Source organism: Melospiza melodia, chromosome 16, assembly GCF_035770615.1.
Source record: "Melospiza melodia melodia isolate bMelMel2 chromosome 16, bMelMel2.pri, whole genome shotgun sequence".
Classification (NCBI taxonomy): domain Eukaryota; kingdom Metazoa; phylum Chordata; class Aves; order Passeriformes; family Passerellidae; genus Melospiza; species Melospiza melodia.
The window spans coordinates 15410870-15432630 of record NC_086209.1 but is presented as its reverse complement, the minus strand read 5'-3'; the positions used below and the strand labels follow the sequence as shown (position 1 = coordinate 15432630).

Sequence of the window (21761 nt, the reverse complement as noted above, 5' to 3'; positions counted from 1 at the left end):
CGGGACTGACCTGGAACCGCCGCTGCCCGTTCCAATGGCGGCACCGCAACGGCCGCCGTTCAAACCGGGCCGCGCGCGGCCACGGCCAATCACAGACAGGTACCGCAAGCGGGGCGGCGCGATAGCCAATCGCGGGGCCGTGCGTCACCGAGGGGCGGGACTCCAGCCAATCGCAGAGCGGTGCGTCACTCGGGGGCGGAGCCAACCGAGGGTGGGGATGGGACCGCGCGAGGGGAGGGGCGGAGCCAATCGCGTGCGGGTGCGTCAGGTAGGGGGCGGAGCCAGGGGCGGGTCTCGGCCAATCGCAGCGCGGTGCGTCGCTCTCGGGGCGCGTCCCGGGCGCGGCGGAGCGGCAGCATGGAGGGCCGGGTGCCCTACGACGACTTCCCGGTGGTTTTCCTGCCGCCCTACGAGAGCCCGCCCGCCTGGGTGCCGCCGCACGAGGTCAGCCCGGGGCGGGGGGAGCGGGGGCACGGCCCGGGAGGGGCAGCGGCGGCCGCGGGGCCCCGCCGGGCAGGGGAGCCCGGCCCGGCCCCGGCTGAGCCGCCGCGCGTCCCCCGCAGCGCGTTTATCACCCCGACTACAACAACGAGCTCACGCAGTTCCTGCCCCGCACCATCGTCCTCAAGAAGCCGCCCGGGGCGCAGGTGAGGCGGGCGACGCCGGCCCGGCGTTCCTGGGCGAGGTGTCGCGTTCCCGGAGCGTTTCCCGACAGTAAAAGACGCTGGGATCGCGATATTCCCGACCGGCAGCGTCCTGGCACAGGGAACTGCTGTGACAGGCGTGGGGCGGGCAGGGTGGCAGATGCCAGGCTGGTGGCCAGGGGGAGAGGTTGTTCCTGATGTGGTATCTTGGGCCGTGGAGCTCTGGAGGGTGGGAGCGGGGTCCCCTGAGGTGTTCCCGGTGGCAGGAATGAGGAGAGAGGACCTGGCTGAGCACCGCAGCAGCCACGCCTTGGATCCCTCCGGGAGGCAGGGCAGGGAGAGCAGTCCTGGGGAACTGGAAAGGCCCTGGACAGGGAGAAGAGTCCTGGGGAATGGAAAGAGAACTGGGCCAAGGAAAGGGTCCTGGTGACTGCATTTCCCTGCTGGCTTTTCCCACAGCTGGGCTTCAACATCCGGGGAGGAAAAGCCTCGCAGTTGGGAATCTTCATCTCCAAGGTGTGTCCGTCCTTGTGCCTTTCCTGCCCGGATCCTGCCTGTGCTGGTGGGAGCAGCTGAGCCCCAGGGAGGCTCTGGCTGCCTCAGAACATCCTGCACCTCTCCCTGCTCTCCTCCCAGCCCCTGGAATTGCTCCCAGGGCAGTGTGGGAGGGGAGCTGTGGGACATCCCCTGCTGCCATCCCTGCTCTCCCCTCCCAGGTGATTCCCGACTCGGATGCTCACAGGGCCGGGCTGCAGGAGGGGGACCAGGTGCTCTCAGTGAACGATGTGGATTTCCAGGACATTGAGCACAGCAAGGTGAGCGCTGGGATGGGGAATCCACCACCCTGCAGCCTCTGAGCCCAGCACAGAACCCAGGCAATGCTCTGTGCTCGTTTTCCAGGCCGTGGAGATCCTGAAGACGGCGCGGGAGATCACGATGCGCGTGCGCTACTTCCCCTACAGTACGTGCCCAGTGCTGGGAGGCTCCTTGGGAAGCAAATGCCATCAATGCCTGCCCATTCCAGCCCAGTTTAGCAGCCCAAGGTCACCGATTGTTGATTTAGGATCAGGCACCACATCAGGATAATGGGGCTTGGCTTTCCATGTAGGAAACTCGGAGAGCAGGAAGGTGGGATGGCTGGGAATGGAAAAGTTAATTTAAAGCTCAGGACTTGCAGCTGATTATCCTTGAATAACAGGGGAACGAGGTCTGGCACAAGTGCAAATGGTGGATATCCCTTGGATTCCCTAAGCATGTTTGAATTGTGAGTGAAGGGAAGGACTGGGTTAACTCCCAGTTTCTGCACCTATAAAGTTCCAAGATTTAAGGGATAAAAAAGGGAAAAGTCAAACCAAACAAGGATTCTTCATAGAATGGAAAGTGGCCATTAAGAAGAAAAAGAAAAAGGAGTAGGGGAAGAAGGGGTTTTAAATTTCATAAAAAGCATTTTGTTCTGAATGCCCTAAAATCACTGGTGGAGGTGCACTTTTAAAGCCAGGTTTCCAACACTGCCTCCACTTGGGAATGTGTGTCTTCCTGAACATTTTGGGTGATTCCCCCTGGCCATGCTCTCCTTGTCCCTTCCTCCCAGATTACCAGCGGCAGAAGGAACGGACAGTTCACTAACAGGGAGCTCCATCCTGCCAGAACCTCTCCACTCCTCCTTCCCAACGTCTCAGATGACTCCTCACGGTTCAGCTTTCACTGGAGGCACCCCTGGCCTGCACAGGATCAGCTCTTTCCCACGTGGGGAGATGCCAAGGGGCTCATTTGGCTGGAAGGTGGCTGGGGATTGAGGCTGTGCTCCTGGGAATGGGTGTTGGGAAAAGCTGGTGGGAAGTGGGGCCTGGGGGGCAGCTGCTCCAGCAGGATCCAGGTTTTAGCAAGACTTAAATTGAGTTCTGAGCTGGTTGTGGATCCCTTGATCCTGGATCCCTGGTTGTTGAGCATTCCTGAGCAGAGCACAGGCATTGTCCTCCAGGAAATTCACTTGTTTCACTCTCTTGTGCCATGGAATTCTTTCCTTCTCCTCTCTCCCACCTCTGCTCTGCATTGCTGGGTTTGCTGGCAACTCCAGGAGTAAAATCCAGCCCCAGTCCATGCACAGCTCTGGCTGTTTGTGCCTCTTTGCTGATAAAACCCCCACAATATAGGACTGGGATGTTTGGAAATGTTAATTACCAAGGAAATTATCAGCAAATGCCTGGTGGGATCACGTTGTAATGGCTTTGGGACAGCCCTGGCTCTGACTTCTCTTCTTTGTGGTGTTTTCCACTTTTTCTGTAAAAACAATCAATAAATCAAGTACAGCAGCCTGAGTTCAGCTTCTTCCCACTCAGGAAGTCTGTGTGGAGGTTGGGATGTACCCACCATGAGCTCCATTCCAAGGAAATGCTGGGACAAGGCTCAGCCCCAGTCACCCTTGCAGCCTGCAGGAGAACATTTGGGATCTGCAGCTGTTTCAGGGGCTTTTCCCACTGACTCTGCTGGAAATCAGCCCCTGATGAGCCTGGAGTGTTCCAGCACTGCTGGGAAGGAGCAGGGCGGGATTGTGGCTGTGGTGGCACCAGCACAGCTCCAGGAGCAGGGCAGGGAACAAGGAAAAGACACGGGAAAAGAGATTTTCACTAAGAATTAAAAAACAGCTTTTCCACCAGGGGAATGAACATCCTGGAAGCCCCTGCAACAAGGGAAGGAGACCTCTTGTATCCCCTCTCTGGTTTCCCACAATCTGTATGTTCCATAGGGAAGGAGGAGCTGCAGATCCAATTTCAAGGTTGGATTTGTCCCTCCTGCTTCAGAGCATTCCCTGGCAGGAGCTCCAGAAGGTCTCCCCTGCCCCAGGCAGCTCCTCCCAGGGAATGACTCAGGTGTTTTCCTGCTGACCTGGCTGACAGGAAAGAGTGGATTCTTTCTGAAGGCACATTCATGTTTTGGGTATGCTAATTAGCAAAGCTTCAAGGCCACCAGAGTCCATTTCATCCTCCTGAACTTGAGCAGTTGCTGATTCCTGGTGGGAAAACAACAGCTCCAGCAACACTGGAATTTTTTTTAGTGACATAAAACTGGGCTGAGAGGCACAAATTTATAAAATCATGGACTGGTTTGGGTGGGAAGGATCATCCAGTGCCTGGATAGGGAGGGCAGGGACACCTCCCACTATCCCAGGTTGCTCCAAGCCCTGTCCAGCCTGGCCTTGGACACTTGCAGGGATGAAGGGAGCACTGCCAGGGGTTCAGGCTGCAGGGAAGCAGCACTGGCAGAGTCCTGCAGGTCTTGCTGGAGCAGCAGGATCAGTCCCAGGTGTTTTGCAGGGCAGGACTCACCTGAGGGCTCCATTCAGAGTCACGTTTGCATGCACAGAGTCCTGTTGTTATCCCAAAATTGAGAGAAATCCTTCTTCCCAAGCTTTGGTAACCTCCCCCAGGGCTGAGATCATTCAAGCATGTCCAGCCCTAACCCTCAATGAGGCAATTCCACCCTGAACACCTTCCAACACCTGGACATCACTTCCAGCTCATTACCTGCTCAATTTCTTGGATTAAATCTCAATTTTTGCTGATCAGGCTTGAAAGTAACAAAGATCAAATATCAAAGAAGAGACCTCCTGAGAACATTGTTACATATTCCACATTTTGCAACAACATCAGAAAAGTCCTTTCTCCTTCCCTCCTCTGTCCTTCCTTCTCCATTCCTCCACCTCAGTCCCTTCTCCTCCTATCCTTCTTCCTCATTCATCCTTCCTCCTCTATCCCTCCTCCTTGTCCTTCATGCTGCCTGCTCCATCCTTCCTCCTCCTCTTCCTCCATTTCTCCTCGTCTTTCTCCTTTTCCTCCATCCTTCCTCCTCCATCCCAGCTCAGGACAGCAATGTCACAGCTCAGAGCAAACCCCTCTTTTCCCCCAGCCCGCCGTGGCAGCAGGAGAGCTGGGTGTTGGTGAAATAACTTTATTTATTTAGTGATACACTGTGGCTGTGTCACACAGTCCTTACTCAGAGTTACAGTCACACTTACTCGCTACAGCTACAAGACAGCGGGGCCGGACACACGGCAGGAACACATCCAGAAAAACAGTGGGAAGGGAACTATGGGATTCACTAATTACCCCCCGCCCCTAATTGGGGTCTCCCCCCTCCCGCCCCGGTCCGTGACTCGAACAACACGAAGGGACAGCAGAGCTGCCAGGGAGGGACAGGGACAGCAGAGCTGCCAGGGAGGGACAGCAGAGCTGCCAGGGCAGGGACAGCAGAGCTGCCAGGGAGGGACAGCAGAGCTGCCACGGAGGAACAGGGACAGCAGAGCTGCCTGGGCAGGGACAGGGACAGCAGAGCTGCCAGGGAGGGACAGCAGAGCTGCCAGGGAGGGACAGCAGAGCTGCCAGGGAGGGACAGGGACAGCAGAGCTGCCTGGGCAGGGACAGCAACACCTGTTCTACAGACACGGACACCGACACCAGCAACTCCCACAGGGGCTATGTACAGGGAATGGGATCAGCTCCCCGAGGGGTGGGACAGGACTCACATCCCAGCTTCCTCCTGCGGCCAGCTGCCCCAGGGGAGGGGACTCTGGGGACCTCAGTGAGCTGCTGCCAGGCCAGGGCTGCCACATCCCAGCACAGGGCTGTCCCTTCCCCTCCTCGGGTGCCAGGGATTGAGGGACACCCTGCCAGGGGAGGGCAGGGAGTGCCACTGACCCCCCCACCGTGGTCACACTGTGCTCACTGTCCTACCACAGCTTGCTCCGTGTCACACAGGCCAGGTGGGGAAAGGACAGCGGAATTCTCCTCTCTGCCAACTTTTTGTGGACCCAAAACCCCAGGAAATCTCTGAAAAGTTCTATGAATTAATTCACAACCAGGGGCTGAGGGAAAGGAGGCAGCTCCCAACCTCCGAGGCTGGGGAGTGACACCAGAACTCCCTTCAGCAGCATCCCATCCTCCAGTTCTCCACCCACTGTGACAGGAATTCCCTGGCACTGCTCCCCTCAGCTTTGGCAAAGGTTAAAACTCCCCCAGGAGTGAACTGGCTGCTGGTCCCACCCCAGAGCTCTGCTCCAAGGGCAGAGGCAATGGGAATGATTCCATCAAGCAGCAACCTGGGAATGAGACTGGAATGTTGCCCTTCCCTCTGCTGTGGCTCTCCTGCTCCGCATGAAGCAGCTCCCATGACAGAGAACAGGAGAATGGAGATCAGGGAAGGAGCCCGAGGAGCATCCATGACTCCCAGGGCAGGTACTGCCCCTGCAGTGATGGATTCCAGGTCACTGTTTGCTTCCAGAATCCCTGAGGATCTCTCCCCACGCAGCCTCGGGCTGGAAAGCCTCTGGCCCCTCGTGCAGCCAACACTCACCAACATCATCTGGATGGGAAGAGATTCCAGCAGGCTCTGGGATGTCCCTGCCACACAAATGGGAGCAACAAGGCCAAAGCTCTCAGAGTCTGGGGCTTTCCAGGGCCTGTGTGACTCGAGGGGCAAAACTGGGAAGTGGTGAGCAAGAGTTAGCCAGGGTCATCCACAGAAAGGAGAAACCAGAGAGCTCATGGGCTGTGTGCCCTGCAGGAAGCAAAGCCTGGGAACCTGCAGAGTCCAAAAAGGCAAGTCCAAGTGACTGGTTTAAGTTTAAGGAGCAGCCTTTCACCAGAGGAAGTGGGGATGCAGGACAGGGGGCTGGAGAAGGCAGGGGGAGGATGCAAGGCGGGAGGGAAGGCAGAGAACCCACCCCCCAAAGCTTCATTTTTGTCTTCCCTAACTCGGCAGCTTTTCCATGGCATTCACAAGATACATCTGAGCAGGGAGGCTCCAGGTGGGAACAGGGGGAGAAAGGGAGGGAGGAAGAGAGAGAGAGAGAAAGAGAGAAAGTGTGAAGGGCACCGTGGTGCCAAAGTGCAACAACATAAAAAAATAAACTCAAAAGACAGGACACTCATTCTGCACTCAGGGCTCAAACCATGCAGTGAGAGGGGAGCTGGGGCTGCTCCCCACCAGTACCCAGGGGTTCATTGCTCGCTTGGGGATGGCTTGGCAGCCCCGGGGGCGATGAGCGCGATGTTCTCCAGCCCGGCCGCCGGGGCTGCCGCTGCCGCGGGGCCGTTAGCAGGAGCAGCCGCTCTCCGTCACTGGCTGCTCGGGGGGCTTCTCTAGTTTGATGTCAATCACTGCAGGCACAGTCAAGGAATCACCCGGGACAGGATTTGGAAGGGTTGTTTGGGGTCTCTGCACAGGCAAAGGCAGGAACGTGGTGAGACGTCTCAGAGGATGGGCAAAATGAGTAACGAAGTCTGGTGTTCTAAAGGTGTGGAAATTCCAGCCTCGGCTCCAGTGGAGAAGCAGAACTCATGCTGGCTATTAGTTGTGTACATTTATATCTGGCCCACAAACAGGGTCATAGAATGCCAAGGTGGTTTGGGTTGGAGGAGACCCTAAAGATCACTCAGTGCCAGCCCCTGCCGTGGGCAGCGACACCTTCCACGAGCCCAGCTTGCTCCAAGCCTCATCCAACCTGGCCCTGGACACTTCCAGGGATCCAGGGCAGCCACAGCTTCTCTGGGCAACCTGGTCCTCCCCACCCTCACAGGGAAGGATTCCTTCCCAATATCCCATCTAACCCTGCCCCGTGGCAGTGGGAAGCCATTCCTCCTTGTCCTGTCATCCCAAGCCATTGTAAATATCCCCTTTCCATTTTTCTTTTTGGCTTCTTCAGGTTCTGATGGCCCAAATTATGTCACCCCAAAGCTTCTCTTCTCCAGCTTGAACAATCCCAATTGTCCCAACCTTTCCTCATGGCAGAGCTGCTCCATCCCTCTGCTCACAGTCCAACAGCTCCGTGTCCTGCTTCAGTCAAATCCCTGCAAACCCCAGCAAGGCCCATCCCCACAATGTGCCCAAAGAAAGTCAGTAAGCCAAATTTAACACCAGATAATTGCCTAATTCCAAGGAAAACAAGGATACTGTCTTCTTTGCTCTTCTCTGGTGTGCTGTCCATCCCAGGTAAGGCAGCAGCCACACGGCGGAAAAGCTGGAAAGCAGCAAGGGAGAAGCTCAAGGTTTGTCAGAAACAAGTTCCTGTTAAAAACCTTGTTTTACAGCAGGACTCTGAGTCTGAGCTGTACAAACTCCTTAAGTGGGTACTTTAACAGGCAGAGCAGTGATCAAAAATGCCATGAGAATTTTATGCAGGATATTTAACAGGTTTTAAAGAACTTATATTAAAGAACTTATTCAATGCCTACATAAAAAAACCAGTTTTATTTTACCTGCTCCTGCTTGAAGAGAACGTGGAATTAATTAGTAACATTCTTCCAGGGATTCATGGAACTCCCTCCTGCACTTACTAAACATCATTTAACATGTTCAGCCTCTGCTTGTGCACAAAGGGTGCAGATTTGGGGATTTCTGATCACTCAGCTGGCACTGAATATTCCTCTGTGGAACAACAGAGCTTTCAGAGCCCAGCCCTTCAGATCAGCCCTGCTGCTAAAGAGCCATTCCTCAGCAGAATTGCTGGTTCCAGGGAGCTGCACTTACACTGGGAAGGGCTCTGCTACCCCCAGAAAACCTGGAAAATGGGTTTGGAGCATTCCTCAGTCGATGTTTGGAGCACAGACACTGCCAGGCTGCTGAACTCTCTGCATCAAACCCAGAGCAATCCCTGCTGCTCTGATTTCCCTCTCAGCCATCCCTCAAAGGGTTCCTTGCAGAACCAAGGTCCCCGTGAGGTGCTGGGGTTTGCAGCTTCACATCCCAGCTCTCCTCACAAACACCCACTGGGCAAAGAAAGCAACAGGAGTCAAAATCCACCACTAAAGTGGGTTCAACCCAGAACAGCCACAAAAACTGAGCCCAAAGCCTCCCAGTCCCACTGTGGGGCTGTACCAAGCTGCTGGTGTGCAGCAAACCCCTGAGGATGTTTCCCAATCTCCTCCAGAGCCCACAGCTCCTTATTCCAAGCTCTGGGATATCCAGAACAATCCCTGAACCAGTGGAGAGGGGAATCACAAGCAAGAATCAAAGGGCACAAGCAGAAATCTGAGAAATTCGGCTTAAAATGAAAATGTAGAGGTTGTTTTGCTGTTTGGTTGATCAAACACTGGCACTGGACAGTTTCTATCCTTTGAGATACTCCAAACTCAGCTGGAGTCAGTTTTGGGCAGCCTGCTCTGAGCAGGAGGGCTGGAAAGGGCGATTTCCAGAGATCCCTTCCAACCTCAATTCCCCTAAAATATTTCAAGATTCTCTGGCTGGCAAACAGAAGGAGGAACTTCTACTGCAGTGCATCAGCAGAAACAATTCTCCCACTGATGTCAGCAGTGATTTCAGCAAGCAGTGCATTGACTGTGAACCAAACCAAACCAAGTTCCAGCTGACTGGCTGCACAAAACAATGATTTTCCCCCTTTCCCATCCCTCAGCACATTCTGGAGTGAGTCCTCCTTTGTTTCAAGGTTTAGCTTTGACAGGGAATCATTAACTCAACAGGAAAGGAGCTTGCACTACACAAACCAAGAAACATCTCAGGGGCTGGCATTAAACACAAGGAAATTCCTGCAGGATCCCAAATCCACCCTGGAGCAGACCCAGAGCAGTGAATTCCTGACTGAGAACACAGCCTGCATGTTTTACCTGTTTCACATTGTAGCCAGTCTTTGCACTGGTCTCAATGAACATCACATTCAGCTCTTTGGCTCTCTGTTCCCCTTCCTCTGTGGTGATTTGCCTGCACAAAGGTGGAAAGGAGACAAAAGGAACAGAAGGAAAAGTCAGAGATGGCTGGCAGTGAGCTGCTGCTCCCTTTCCAAGAGGGTTCAGCCCACCTCAGGACCCTGGAGGCTTCTCCAGCCCCAAGTCTTCCAGCTGGGAGTGAAAACACCTCAGGGAAACTCCCCAGGAATCCCTGGAGTTGTGGCAGATGAGCAGCACAGGACGAAGCCTGTGCACAACATCTGATCCTCATCCACAGCACTCCAGGCCAGGAAAAATCCCCACACTGAGACAGGGATTTCCCAAATCTGACAGAGGGAATGCTGTGAGGTGACACAAAGGCTCCAGCAGCAGGGACAGTGCAGCAGCTTGGGGACAAGCACCTGGAACTGCCCCTCTGTGTCCCTTCGAGTCCTGCTTTAGCACTGCTCTCAACACACAGCACATTCAGCTCCTGGGCTTTTCTCTCTCCCTCCTCTACAGAAACCTGTCTCCAGTAATGAGAACAAATCACAGAGCACAAAAACCAAACCAAAGCAAAAGAGTCCAAAAATGAGAGGGAAAAAAAACTGCAGGGAGAAAGAAAAAAATCAACAAAGAAAAAAAACCAGCCACCAACTGAAGCAACATTGAGCGGAATGAAAAACTTAGCAGGCTGCACTGAACAGGAACAGGGCTATTTTTAGTGCTGCTTTTTGGCCTCAGAATCTGCCTCATCCCTGGTTTTTATCAGAGGATGAATGGCTTCCCTGTATTCTGCCTCAAAAAAAAATATGTCACCTCTGTGACACCAAAGGTGGCTTTGTCCAGCCTTTACAGGCCCAGAATTTCAGCCTCACAAAACCCCAAGGTCCTTTGAAAAGAAAGGCAAGGCAGCTCCTGTTACTGACACCTGGATATTCCCTTCCCCATCATTCCAAATTCCAGCCCACACCAGGACTCCTGTCACATTCAGCTGCCAAAATGAGAATTTCCAGTGCTGCAGGAACTTCAGCTGTAGCAGCTTCAAACAATTTTTGTGGTATTTTTAATTCTTCCAGCAGTGCTGGGCCAGCTGTTGTGCGCCATCAGGAAATACTCCAAGGCTGAAATGATCCCACTGGCCTTTCCAGCTTCATATAAAACTGGATTTTGGGAGGAATCAGAAATGCCAGGTTATTCAGTCAGGGAGCTGCAGTCATTCCCAGCTGCCAGGAGGGCTTGGGAGAGGCTCAGTGGTCAAAATCTAGAGCTGGCTCAGACACAACATCTTGGATTTTGTTTTTGTGAACGATTTCAGGGACAGATCATGAGTTCATCACACATGGAATCTTATGCAAAATGAATTGTACACGTTTTTATTGTATTCCTGTATTGTAAGCAGCAAGTTTTAGGAATATTTTCAAAGTGCAAGGCATGGGACAGCTCAAAATGCTTCCCAGTGAAGTGGGAAAAGCCAAATGGAAAAAAAAAAAAAAAAAGCCCTGCTTTTCCTGCTGGGCATGAAAACTAAAAACCTGCAGGGCAAAGAGCCTGGGATATTGGGACATAAAACCACCAGAATGACATGAGAAAATCCACATCACAACACACCCTGATGGAATGTGTAACTGCAGGAGTGAGCAAAGCAGAGGTTAGAATTAAAAATGTGGGACTGCCCCACAATGGAACACTCAGATCACTCTGCCCATCATCCCAAGAAACAGAGTAAACTGATATTCAAATAAAAGCCAACGTTTTGTTGAGGAAACATTAATTTCATCCATAAATTGTTCTCCTTTGATCAGGACAATTTTGTTAACAGCCAAAGGACAAGAACTTGATATTTTAAGGCTTTATTTCGCCATGAGATCCAGGTGTTTCTCAGTTCTACCTTCCTCAGGTGATTTTCTGTGCATCAGATCAAAATCCCCCTGTGGCTTCAAGCCCTCACACAACCCCTGACAGCCAAAGCCCACATTTCTGGGATGTTGAGAATGTTTCATTTGGAAGGGTTGGAACTGCCTGGTTCACTCCACCTTCCCTTTGCCAACTGCCTCTGGCACCATCCATTAAAATAAAAACCTTCCCTTATCTACACTGATACCTTCTCCTGATACCTTCCTAAGGAACAAAAATCTCTGAAAATATTCAACAAAATCATTGTTAAATCAACAATCCAGAGAAGGATTTGAAATAGGAACACAAAGTAAAGCCTGTGCTCTTTTAAGACCCCACTACATTGGTTATTTTGGTTGATGTGCTGTAGAATTAAGAGTTTTAAAGTAAAATGCTTTATGGCACCTCCCAAAACATTAATCTGTGTCATTTTAGGAGTCTAATCAAATTCTTGGGTCTGTCTTTTGGGGAAGTTTGGGTTTGCTGATTTGATTTCCTCTCACACATCCACAAGCTCAGTGTGTGTTATGTATGACATGAAATTTATACTCAGAGAAATTCATACTTTTAGATCAATCCTACAAAAGTTTGTGCTGCTTCTTAACAAGGAGAAATTGTGCCATGAACTTCCAGCTGCATGTACAGAGAGAGTGGGGATAATCAGTGGAAAACAGTGAAAATCAGCTGATTTCCTTGCTTCTACAGGCAGCTTTTAGCCTTTACCTCAGTGTGAGAAGGAAAATCAGACAAAATACCCCACTGAGATAATGGCGCAGAACCACTTCAGCAATTTTTTTTTCGGTGAGTTTGTTTTAAACTACTTGTTGGACAGCAAAGGGAATAACTTTTGCTGAAAGCAGAAATGAGAATTTCCTGACAAGCAAACGACGTTGCGTTTAAAACTAAGCCTTGTTTAAAGCCCAGCCTGGCCCCAGGGTCCCCCGTTACCTCTTGTCTGCCAGGTCGGTTTTGTTCCCCACCAACATGATGATGACGTCACTGCCTCGCTCTGTCCTGACGTCATCGATCCACTTGGAGGTTTGCTGGAAAGAATTCAAGTCTGCAGGGAAGAATGAAATGGCAAAGCTGAGGATAAAACTCCTTTATGACAGGGAAAATGCTTCACTTGTACTCAGGTGTGTTAGAGTATTTTTTTTGAGTTAGGTCTAATAAGCTTTTGGAGGTCTATAACACACTTAAGATAGCTCAGCTACTTCTGGAGGCAGGATGGCTTCTGTTGCAGTGTTGGAAACAAAAAGGTTTAATAAAAGGCAAAATAACAAAGAGAGAAAAACTGAGCTAGGTGCAGGAGATCTTTGCTTTTGGCAAAACACTTCACAAAAGTGATTAGATTCTTTGTTCACTTCTTTTTCTACTAAATTGCTTAGGTGGGACTTTTTGATAGATTAGATAATCCAATCTAATTAGCTATCATTAAGTTTGAGGTGAAGTCCTTTAGACTTATGAGGTGGCTTTTTCACCTAATCGAGGAGAGAAACTTCTTTCCTTTTTGAGGGGACAAAGGAGAGTTTTGTCACTCTACCAACACGGGGCACATTCCTACAGAGGTGCTTCTCCAAACCTCCCCACCCCACAGCAATTATTTCCCGCCCAGACAGAAAACCAAGGAAGGCGTGAAAAACATCTCTGATTTTAATGATGTTTTTGCAGAACTCGTGGCTGTAACTTCTCAGTTCTGCTGGTGTGGGGTGTTTCCAAAGGACCCAGCAGAGCTGCCAGCACTCACTTGTGATGTCATAGACCACGACGGCGATGGTGGAGTCGCGGATGTAGCTGGGGATGAGGCTGCGGAACCGCTCCTGCCCCGCCGTGTCCCAGAGCTGCAGCCGCACCTGCTGGGGCCAGCCCGGCCCACCAAGGAGGAGAGAGAGCAGGAAAACCCTTTAGGGAAAAGGACACCTCCATCCCTAACCTCAGCAGCTGAGCTGAGCTTGCCATCTCGCCCCAAATCCAACCCCAGCAGAGCTGTTTCCAGGATCTGTTTGTGAAGTGCTTTAATTCCCTCCTCTGCCTGCCCAGAGATTCTGCTATTCCCAAACATCTCTAGGATTTGGATCCCACCTCATTACTGGGGGTAGCCAACAGTCCAGCACTGATCTCCCAGGATTATGGATGGGATCTCCACAGGACTCATAGCCTGGAGCATCTCTGATCAAAGCTTTTGGGGCAATTCCCCCAGGACAGACACCAGGCAGGAGAACAACATCCAACCTCCAGCATGGAGCATCCATGTGGTGGCAGTGGGGGTTTTCATGGGATATTGATGCAATGATAACAAACTCCAGCAGAAATGAAAGCGAGTGTTACACACTGCAGGGTTCAGGTGGTGCAAAGGGCACTGGGTTCTCCCTCCCAGAGCAGTGCAAGAGTCACAAAAATGCTGGAAGAGTTTGACTCCAAACACAAACTGTTGTTATTACTATATATTATTATATATGACAGCTCCAAGGTCTGGGACCTGCCTGGCTGAACCAGCACTGCTCAAAAACTCCCCCAAACACCCCAAACAAAAAGCTTTCCACATGGAAGTCCTTTTCCTTCACCCCACAGTGCCTGAAAACAGGATTGCTCCTCCTCCCCAACAGCTTTCTGGAGGCACCCACTGGTTCCCAGTTTGCAGCCACAAATAATCCCAGCTGGGATGCAGAATACTGGTTAATGAAGCACAGCTCATCAAGGAAAAAGCAGCTTCTTCAGGACCAATCACTGCTTCTTTAGGAGAGGAAGAGAAGCTGATAGAGCACAGGCCTGCAGTCAGATTCAAAACAACATCTTATCTCCATCAGGGAATGTCGAGCTGATGCCCTGGGGCTTAAGGAAGATTAGGGTTTATAGTTAAAGCAATTAGCTCTTGCTTCATTTTGACGGCAGACTTGATTACAGGAGCAGAAGTCAGGGCTCTTCCCTATGCCAGGAAACCCAGGGTGACAAAGTGGGAACACCTGGGCAGTGTCACGGCAGAGCTGGAAGATCAGGCTGATCCCTTCCACACCCTTCCTGGACACTGCTGCTACATTGGAATATTCCCCATGAACATTCACCCAGGTGGTGACTGAACCACCCCAAACCTTCAGACTCGCAGCAAAAGGCAACCGGAGAAAGCATCACAGAGCTGGCCCAGGTAATTAAATTTGTTAAATTTATTTAATTTTATAAATTTGTTTAATTTGTGATTTGTGCAGGGTAAAGTTATTTGAGGGAAGGTCTCCAGTGACCAGGTACCACACAGACACCCCCCTGAAGTGACCCAGGTTTGCTGCATTTCTACAAGTCCAGGTTTGTGTGCACCCATTTTAGAAGGGAAAACACAAATAACCACTGTGGGACACCAGGAATGAGTCCAGCCTTCCTTAGGAACAACCTTCAGGAGGGGCCTGAGCTGAGTATGGACTCCCCTAATGGATGTCTCCACCTGCATTTTGGGATGTCCAGCACAGCAACAATAGCTAAACAATTTCATTGTGCCCCCACAAGTACCTGGGCATGTCCCTTCTGCAACACAAGAAAACTTTAAACCTCTCAGTCACTAAGAACTGTGAAAAAATGAAATTATCTGCAAAGATCAGTCTGTTACTGAAGAATTATGAGACCAGCTGTCACCTAATTTCTTCAGACATGGCTAGGAGCTGTTAAGAACATCCTGGACTGGCAAGATGTTTCCAGCTGCTTGGACAAACAGCATCCTGTACCTGCACAGTGGGAAAAATGATGGCAAGCTGTGCATCCTGCCCCCCTGCCTCAGCACAGGCCACCACTTGTACATCTCTGTGCTCTCCAAACAGGCCAGTCTGACACCATTTGCACCAAATCAGGAATTCCCCCAGAATTCTCTCCAGGACTGGAGAAATATCAAGAAATTATTTGCCCTGAACACTGAGGATAAATCACAGCCTATTACTTGTCAAGCACTTCAGCCTAGCAGAGCAAAACAAACACCTCACTCTAAACTTGTTTGTAACAGAATAAAGCTGGGCCAGAGCTTTTATTTTTTCCACCTGTGCTGTCTTCTTTACTGAAATTCATATAAATCCTGATATTGTAGATTAACAAACCCCCCCAACAGATCAAGTGGAATCAGTAACAAGGAGTTACAATGAAATAATTCTCTTCATAACTCCCTATCTTGTATTAAAACATTCATGTCAAGAGTTACAGAGAATTTCCCTCTAAGCTTGTTTGTTCTTTAGAAATTGTGGTTGTTGCATCTCTCCTCTTTCAAAAGCTCTCTTGTGAGTCTCCAGGTCTCTTTTCCAACAAAATGGGAATCTTGAATCCTCCTAAGTCACTCCACAGCTTCTGTTTAAAACGGTTCTGTTTTGTTTTACCTACTCTAACAACGTTCCTTTGCTTGGCACCTGAAGCTGTTACTTGTATAATCTCTCTCCTTACCCAGAAATGAAAAAGAAAAATAATTTGGAAGTTAGAAAAATAAAATAAAATTAAAAAAAAAAAACAAAAAAAAACAACACAGAAAAACAGCAAAGCTGTGCAAAGGCTACCAACAACCAGCAGAGACACAGGAACTCCCAATCCCTGCCAACACCCACAGGAGGCTGATGGGCTATTTTAGCTCTTTTTGGGTACCACCACCACTTCAGGAGTAAGAAATGAGTTAAAAGCAAGGTCCCTGCAGAGCCTGGGCTCCATACCTACTTGTGATGTCAAAGACAATGAGAGCCACAGCAGAGTCACGGATGGAGCTGGGAATGAGGAACCTCTCCTGGCCGGCTGTGTCCCACAGCTGCAGCCTGATCTGGGAAATGGAAAAGTGCAGGGCAAGGGGAAGGGGAACAGCAGGAAAATGGAGAACAAAACCAAAACTCAAGTGAAATCAAAATAAATAAAGAAAAATAAGTTGCAAAGCAAAACTAAGGCAACAAAAGGAAAGTTCAAATGGAACAGAAATGTGAAAAGAGGCAGTGGCACTTCCCGAGGTCTGGGAACATCCCTCCCTCCACACACCCAGGAATATCTCACACATTCCAACACCAGAAACTGGGAGAGTCCTAAATCCTCCTCATGGCACCAGCTAACAAGGGAAACGCACAGCCAGGCCTCAGGGACCCTGCCAGAACAGCCCCACAAGCAGCTGGCCAGATGTGGGACTCCTGACCCTAAGGACCCCCTCAGCCCAGCCTGGATGATCCCACTGGAAAAGCAGAGGTGGTGGAAGCCCCAAGAGCAACCACCCTGCAGGCTGGCTTCTCCTGCACTGCACTCCCACAGGGCTGGGAGGATATGGACACACAGAGGAGGAGGAACTGCTCGGTGTGTCAGGAATGAGGAGAACTGCACATGGAGGTGGCTCCTGACAGCCAGGACTGAGGATGGGGCTTCAGGTGGCTCCAGCTCACTGAATGCCTCACATCCCAATGCTGGCAATGGCACACAGCTGCCCTTCCTGGGAGATGGTTTTGGAGAACCAAATTCCACATGAGTTTCATGAAATGCCAGAATGGTTTTGGGTTGGATGGGATTTTAAAGCTCATCTCAATCCACCCCTGCCATGGGCAGGGACACTTCCACTATCCCAGCTTGGTTCAAACTCTGTCCAACCCAGCCTTGGACCCTTCCAGGGATGAGGATTCCTTCTGCTGGCTTTTGCTGCAAGGCCATATCAAATCCACCAAAGCACACATCCCAGCTGGAGGCTCAGCATTCCTCATTTCCAGCCCAGAAATCAAAGCCTGTTGCAAAATCCAGCATTAACCACATCTGAGAAACTATTCCAGTGTCTGAATTTTCTCGGCTTGTTTGCTTGTATCTGTCCCTCCTCTTATCTACACTCCACACCTCTGTTATCTGAACAGGCTTTGTGGGCTCTGTGAACGACTTACATAACCAGGAAAGCTCACAGCATTCCAACACTGGGAGGAAAATGGGATTTTCTGGATAGCAGAGCAGCAGGTGAATGACATCCTGACTTACACAACCATGAGAAACCCACGCCACTATAACAGCACACAGACATCCACAGGTGTCCAGCAGCATTCCCAGGATCTTTGCCTTAAACCAATATTAAAAAAGGGCTTTTCTAAGAGGGAATCATTGCTAAAATGGCAGAGAAATTCTCAGGAAATTCAGCACACACAATAGGAAGAGACTTCTTTGGAAGCAGCAGGCCCAAAGCTCCACACAGGAGTGTTCCCTGCTCCCCACAGCTCTGTCACACTCCTCACACAGCAGGAAAATGGGAAAAAGGCAAACACTGGCAAAACATGAGCAAACCCACAAATACTGAGAGGAAATCCAGAAGAAGGGAGTGAGAGGTCTCTGTGCAAACAGGAATCTCACGCAGGCTAAATCCCTTGCTTTATTGCAGGTGCTCAGAGCTGTGTTACCACAAGAACTTCCTAGGAGGAGGAATGAGGTCTAATCATGAAGGACATCAAGACTTGGAACACCAACTCCTTCCTTGGCTTTTTATTGGCTTCAGGAGCTGCATGAGCCACGTGGGTCCTTTCCAGCTCAGCATATTCTGTGCTACCTGAGGTCTGCTCAGCCCTTTTCATCCTGACAATCCCAGAGGCAGAGCTGCAAATTCAGGGAGCAAACTGCACCCAAAGCAGGTGCACACAGGAGGCAGCACATTCCCTGGGATGTGGCCATTATCCAGCCCAAATTTTCCATGGAAGATTTGGACTTCCTGATAGAGGTATCAGATCTTGTACCAGTGATGGGATTCAGCCCAGGCTGGTTCTCTGGAGGCTGCTGGAGGATTCCAGCAGCTGCTGGAGGAAGGGCCAGGGGAAAGAGCCCTCCCAGCCAGCCCAGCCCTGCCCCACTCACCGTGCGGTCCTCCAGGTACATTGTTTTGGACAGGAAATCAATTCCAATGGTTGCCTGGAAAGAGGAGAAGCATTAGGAGCTGTGACTTGCCTTCCAGCATCCCTTTGCTGCACAAACTCTCACAAATGTTCACAAACTTGTTATGAAGCTGGCGAAGAGATTTGCCTTCAATTGCCTTCAACTGAGGTGATGAAAACAAAGCAATCTGGGGATCTGCACCAGCTGCTTTTCACAGCATTCCTCAACACTTCTCAGCTCCACAAGAACCTCTGAGTCTGGATTTTAACCTCAGACATTCCTGCATCTCCACACAGATTGTATCTGAGCTGGCAGCTCCTTCTGGCCTGCCCCAATTCAGTCTGGTAAGAATTATCTTGGTAGAAATACCCAAAAGGTAGAACAAACGGGATCTATAAAATATGGGCAGCTGAAAGCTAAAAAGCCATTTTTATCCAGGCCTTTCCACTTCAGAATGTGCTTCCCTTCCAGTGACATTCAGCAGCTTCATTTCCCAGGCAGGTCTGCATCCACTCCCATTCCCACTGCTACAGCAATTCCAGCACAAAGGCATTTAAAATAAAGCACTAAGTTAGGTGCACTCCCAGGCACTTCAATCAAGGAGCTGTCCCAGCTCATCAGAACCCCAGGAAAGAGGAGAGAGCTCCTGATGTACCAGATTTGAGAGTTTTAGGCAGATTATCCCCATTCTTAACACTCACAGCTGAATGTGTACCATTGAATAATTGTAAAGAGCAACACAGTCAGTTTTGGGAGGGAGAATTTATTTCTGGGAGGTCAATTTTCCAACCAGGCCATGGTTTATAACAACTACAACAAGTAATAAATAAATCTATGAGAGCATCTTACAAGAGTCAGGAAAAGAAAGGGAGCACAGGAAAGAAAAAACACAGGAAGCACAAGAGGATTCAGTTCCAGTGAGTGACTTGTCTTTGACTTCCAATCATCCCAATCTAACCCAGTAACTCTTCCAGGCTGAATTAAAAGATAAAGCCCTAATCTCATCTGCTTTACAGGTATTTGATATTCCCATGAAATATTTCTGAGTGCCTTTGATGCAATTAATTCTTCCCCAAACCTTCAGGCCTCTTACACATCTTCTGCTTTTCATCTGCAGCCTCTTCATCCCCACCCCCCTCTTTGCCTGCCAAGACTTCCCTGGCTTTTCCTATCTTTAGTCCTTTAGTCAAAAAATAGTAATAAAAAAATTGAGAGACAAAATATACCAAGCTGACTTCTGGCAGATCCATCTACACACTCCAGACTCAACTCTTCTGAAATGGAAGCTCTAAAGATAACGGAGACTAAGAATGTCAGAAGATGTTGGGTTTTTATTCATTCTCCATTTCCTGAGGCTCCCATATCCAGCACCAGAAATCCTGACCATAAAACAACATTCTCCCCATTTTCCTCAAGGCTTCTCACAGGATCTATCCCACATCCAAAGGGGATCTAAACCTTGCTCCCTTTCTGGACACTGCACTTCCTGACATCACACTGGATGCTTTGATTTATCATTTCACAGCACATTTTAACCCATGATCTGATCTTGAACTGACATCTCATGGAGGAATGGGCTCCCAGGCATCAATTTGAACAGCAGGGCATGGATTCATTAATATAAATATATTAAAAAATCAAATAAATACTATCACATACCTGGTAAGTATTGTCAAAACTGTCATACATAAACCTGGTGATCAGGGAGGTCTTCCCAACTACAAGAGAAGAGAAAAATTACTTTCAAGCAGCAGTGGGGAAAAAAAAACCAGCACTGCTTTGGGAGTGGCACTGATGTGAGAGCAGCTGCCAATCTCAGGCCATTCCAGCTACACCTCCCTGGGAAACAGCCAGCAGGAAATTTCAGCCCCAAAATGACAGAGGCAGATCAATCTCTGCAGGTCCAAACTTAATCATGGAGATAACCTGGCCCTCAAATCAGGTGTGTTGATAACAAAGAACCCGTTGTTGGCTTTGGGCAAGCAATAAATCTGCTTTGTTACCCTGTTCTGCTCCTTATGTAATCCCCAAGTCTGGGACATAAACATCAAAACAAAGCAGGTGATATTCCAGATGCTGTTCTGCTGCCTCTGGCTGCGTGGAAAAGCAATATTCCACACTCCCATCTCTCCTTTGTAACAACGTTTTAGATACAGAGCAAACTCTGGTGGTTTGTTTCAAAACTTTAAATTTACATCTCCCAATATCATCACAAGATAAAGTGCAGAACTGATAAGAAGTGAAAAACAAAGATAAAGCTCCAATTCTGGTTCAGGAAGCTGGAGGAAGCCAAGAAAAAATCAAAGAACATGGATAGAAGAGGAAAGAGGAATAAATTGCCTAAAAAGGTTGTGAAATTAGGAACACTGGAGAGGGTTAAAACCAGATTAGACAAACGTCTATCAGCAGCAATGTCAATCCTGCATTGGAAAGGCTGGGAAATCAGAAAACTTCTGGAAATCCCTCCAAGACCTCCAGTTCCAGGCTCGAGGAGAAGGTGAGGAGCAATAACCCCACGATGATTTGGGTTGGAAGGGACCTCAAAGCTCACCCAGTCCCACCCCCGCCGTGGGCAGGGACACCTTCCACAGCCCTGTCCAACGGGCCTCGGACACTCCCAGCGAGAACCCACCACGACCCCGGGGAAAACACACAACTCATCCACCCGCTCCCGGGGAAGGGGCACAAAAGGGAGGCCCTTCGAGGCAAAACAAAACCCCGGGCTGCGAGGGAGGGAGGGAGGGAGAGAAGGAGGCCGCGGCCAGGGGGGCAGCGCAGCCGCCGGGAGCCCCCGCAGCTCTGGAGCCGCCTCCCCGCCCGGGCTGCGGGCGCACTGCGGGCCCGGGAGGGCGGAACGAAGCCCCGGGCGAAGGGAAGGGCCGGGAACGGAGCCCCGGGTGATGGGAAGGGCCGGGAACGGAGCCCCGGGTGATGGGAAGGGCCGGGAACGGAGCCCCGGGCTCCGCCCGCCGAGGCCTCAGGCCGGGCCGCCCCTCCCCGGAGCGCGTCCCCCACCCCGGACACGGCGCGGCCTCGGCCCCGGGCGCTGCCCCCGCCCCGCACGGCCCCTCCCGGTTCCGCCCGGGCCCGGCCCGGCGCTCACCGCTCTGCTCGCCCAGGAAGACGAGCTTGAACTTCCTGAGCGGGTTCCCGAAGTCGCCGCCGCTGCCGGGCGCGGACATGGCGGCGCGGGGGGGCCGTGCGGGAGCCGTGATGGGGACAAGGAGACAGCGCCGAGCGCCCCGGTACCACCGCCCCGCGCGTCACCTCCGCCGCGTCACCGCCGGCCCGCCCCGGGGAGGCGCCTCGGGAGCCGCGGCCGCCGGAGGAGGGACGCGGCCATGGCAACGGCGAGGGCGGGGGCCGGGCTGCCGGGGAGGGCGGTTGCCATGGCGACCGGAGGGGGTTGCCGTGGTGACGGGGAGGGCGGTTGCCATGGCGACCGGGCGGTCTCCGGGGTGAGGATGCTGCGGCGCGGAGCGGGATGCGCCCGGGCTGTGGCGGGGGGGTTTCACAGAGCCGGGTGTCGCGGCACGGATCCGGCTGGAGCGCTCTGGCTGTAGCAGAATGGGGCTGCCTGTACCGGCGGGGTTGTAGATCCTGCGGCTGTAGCAGGACGCATCCAGCCCTACCTTGGATGGCTCGGCTGTACCTGGGATGGGCCCGGCCGGGAGTGGCCGCACCAGATCCTGCAGCACCTCGTCCTCCCCTCCCCTGCATGACGGCAGCGTCTGCT

General features: G+C 51.3%; 2 protein-coding genes across 3 annotated transcripts; one reads left to right on the top strand and one right to left on the bottom strand.

The window, feature by feature from the left end:
- The first annotated feature begins 311 nt into the window (after positions 1 to 311).
- Positions 312 to 2956, top strand: PDZD11 (PDZ domain containing 11). Of its 2 annotated transcripts, XM_063170792.1 has the most exons (6): positions 313 to 444; positions 564 to 647; positions 1104 to 1160; positions 1361 to 1459; positions 1545 to 1605; positions 2236 to 2956. In XM_063170792.1, exons 1-6 carry the CDS (start codon positions 358 to 360, stop codon positions 2268 to 2270), a joined length of 423 nt encoding a protein of 140 aa, XP_063026862.1. In that variant the 5' UTR covers positions 313 to 357; the 3' UTR covers positions 2271 to 2956. The 2 variants fall into 2 exon arrangements, with proteins under 2 accessions (XP_063026863.1, XP_063026862.1); XM_063170793.1 differs by lacking the exon at positions 1104 to 1160 and having other exon boundaries at positions 312 to 444.
- A 1620-nt stretch (positions 2957 to 4576) lies between these two features.
- LOC134425810 (ras-related protein Rab-6A-like) lies at positions 4577 to 21307 on the bottom strand. The gene is made up of 8 exons (XM_063170790.1): positions 21129 to 21307; positions 19685 to 19743; positions 18008 to 18061; positions 12945 to 13050; positions 12146 to 12257; positions 9263 to 9356; positions 7593 to 7659; positions 4577 to 6799 (listed from the first exon to the last, which is right to left on the bottom strand). The coding sequence occupies exons 1-8, from the start codon at positions 21205 to 21207 to the stop codon at positions 6735 to 6737; spliced, it is 636 nt and encodes a 211-aa protein (XP_063026860.1). The 5' UTR covers positions 21208 to 21307; the 3' UTR covers positions 4577 to 6734.
- Between the last annotated feature and the right edge of the window lie 454 nt (positions 21308 to 21761).

Excerpts from the sequence above, each read along its gene's own strand:
- PDZD11 (XM_063170792.1), top strand. The coding sequence starts at position 358 with ATGGAGGGCCGGGTGCCCTACGACGACTTCCCGGTGGTTTTCCTGCCG. Across the intron at positions 445-563 it reads CCTGGGTGCCGCCGCACGAG|CGCGTTTATCACCCCGACTA; the intron begins GTCAGCCCGGGG and ends CGTCCCCCGCAG. Across the intron at positions 648-1,103 it reads AGAAGCCGCCCGGGGCGCAG|CTGGGCTTCAACATCCGGGG; the intron begins GTGAGGCGGGCG and ends CTTTTCCCACAG.
- LOC134425810 (XM_063170790.1), bottom strand. The coding sequence starts at position 21,207 with ATGTCCGCGCCCGGCAGCGGCGGCGACTTCGGGAACCCGCTCAGGAAG. Across the intron at positions 13,051-18,007 it reads TGTACCTGGAGGACCGCACG|GTGCGGCTGCAGCTCTGGGA; the intron begins GTGAGTGGGGCA and ends TGGCCCCAGCAG. Across the intron at positions 9,357-12,145 it reads ACCGACCTGGCAGACAAGAG|GCAAATCACCACAGAGGAAG; the intron begins GTAACGGGGGAC and ends ACCTTTGTGCAG.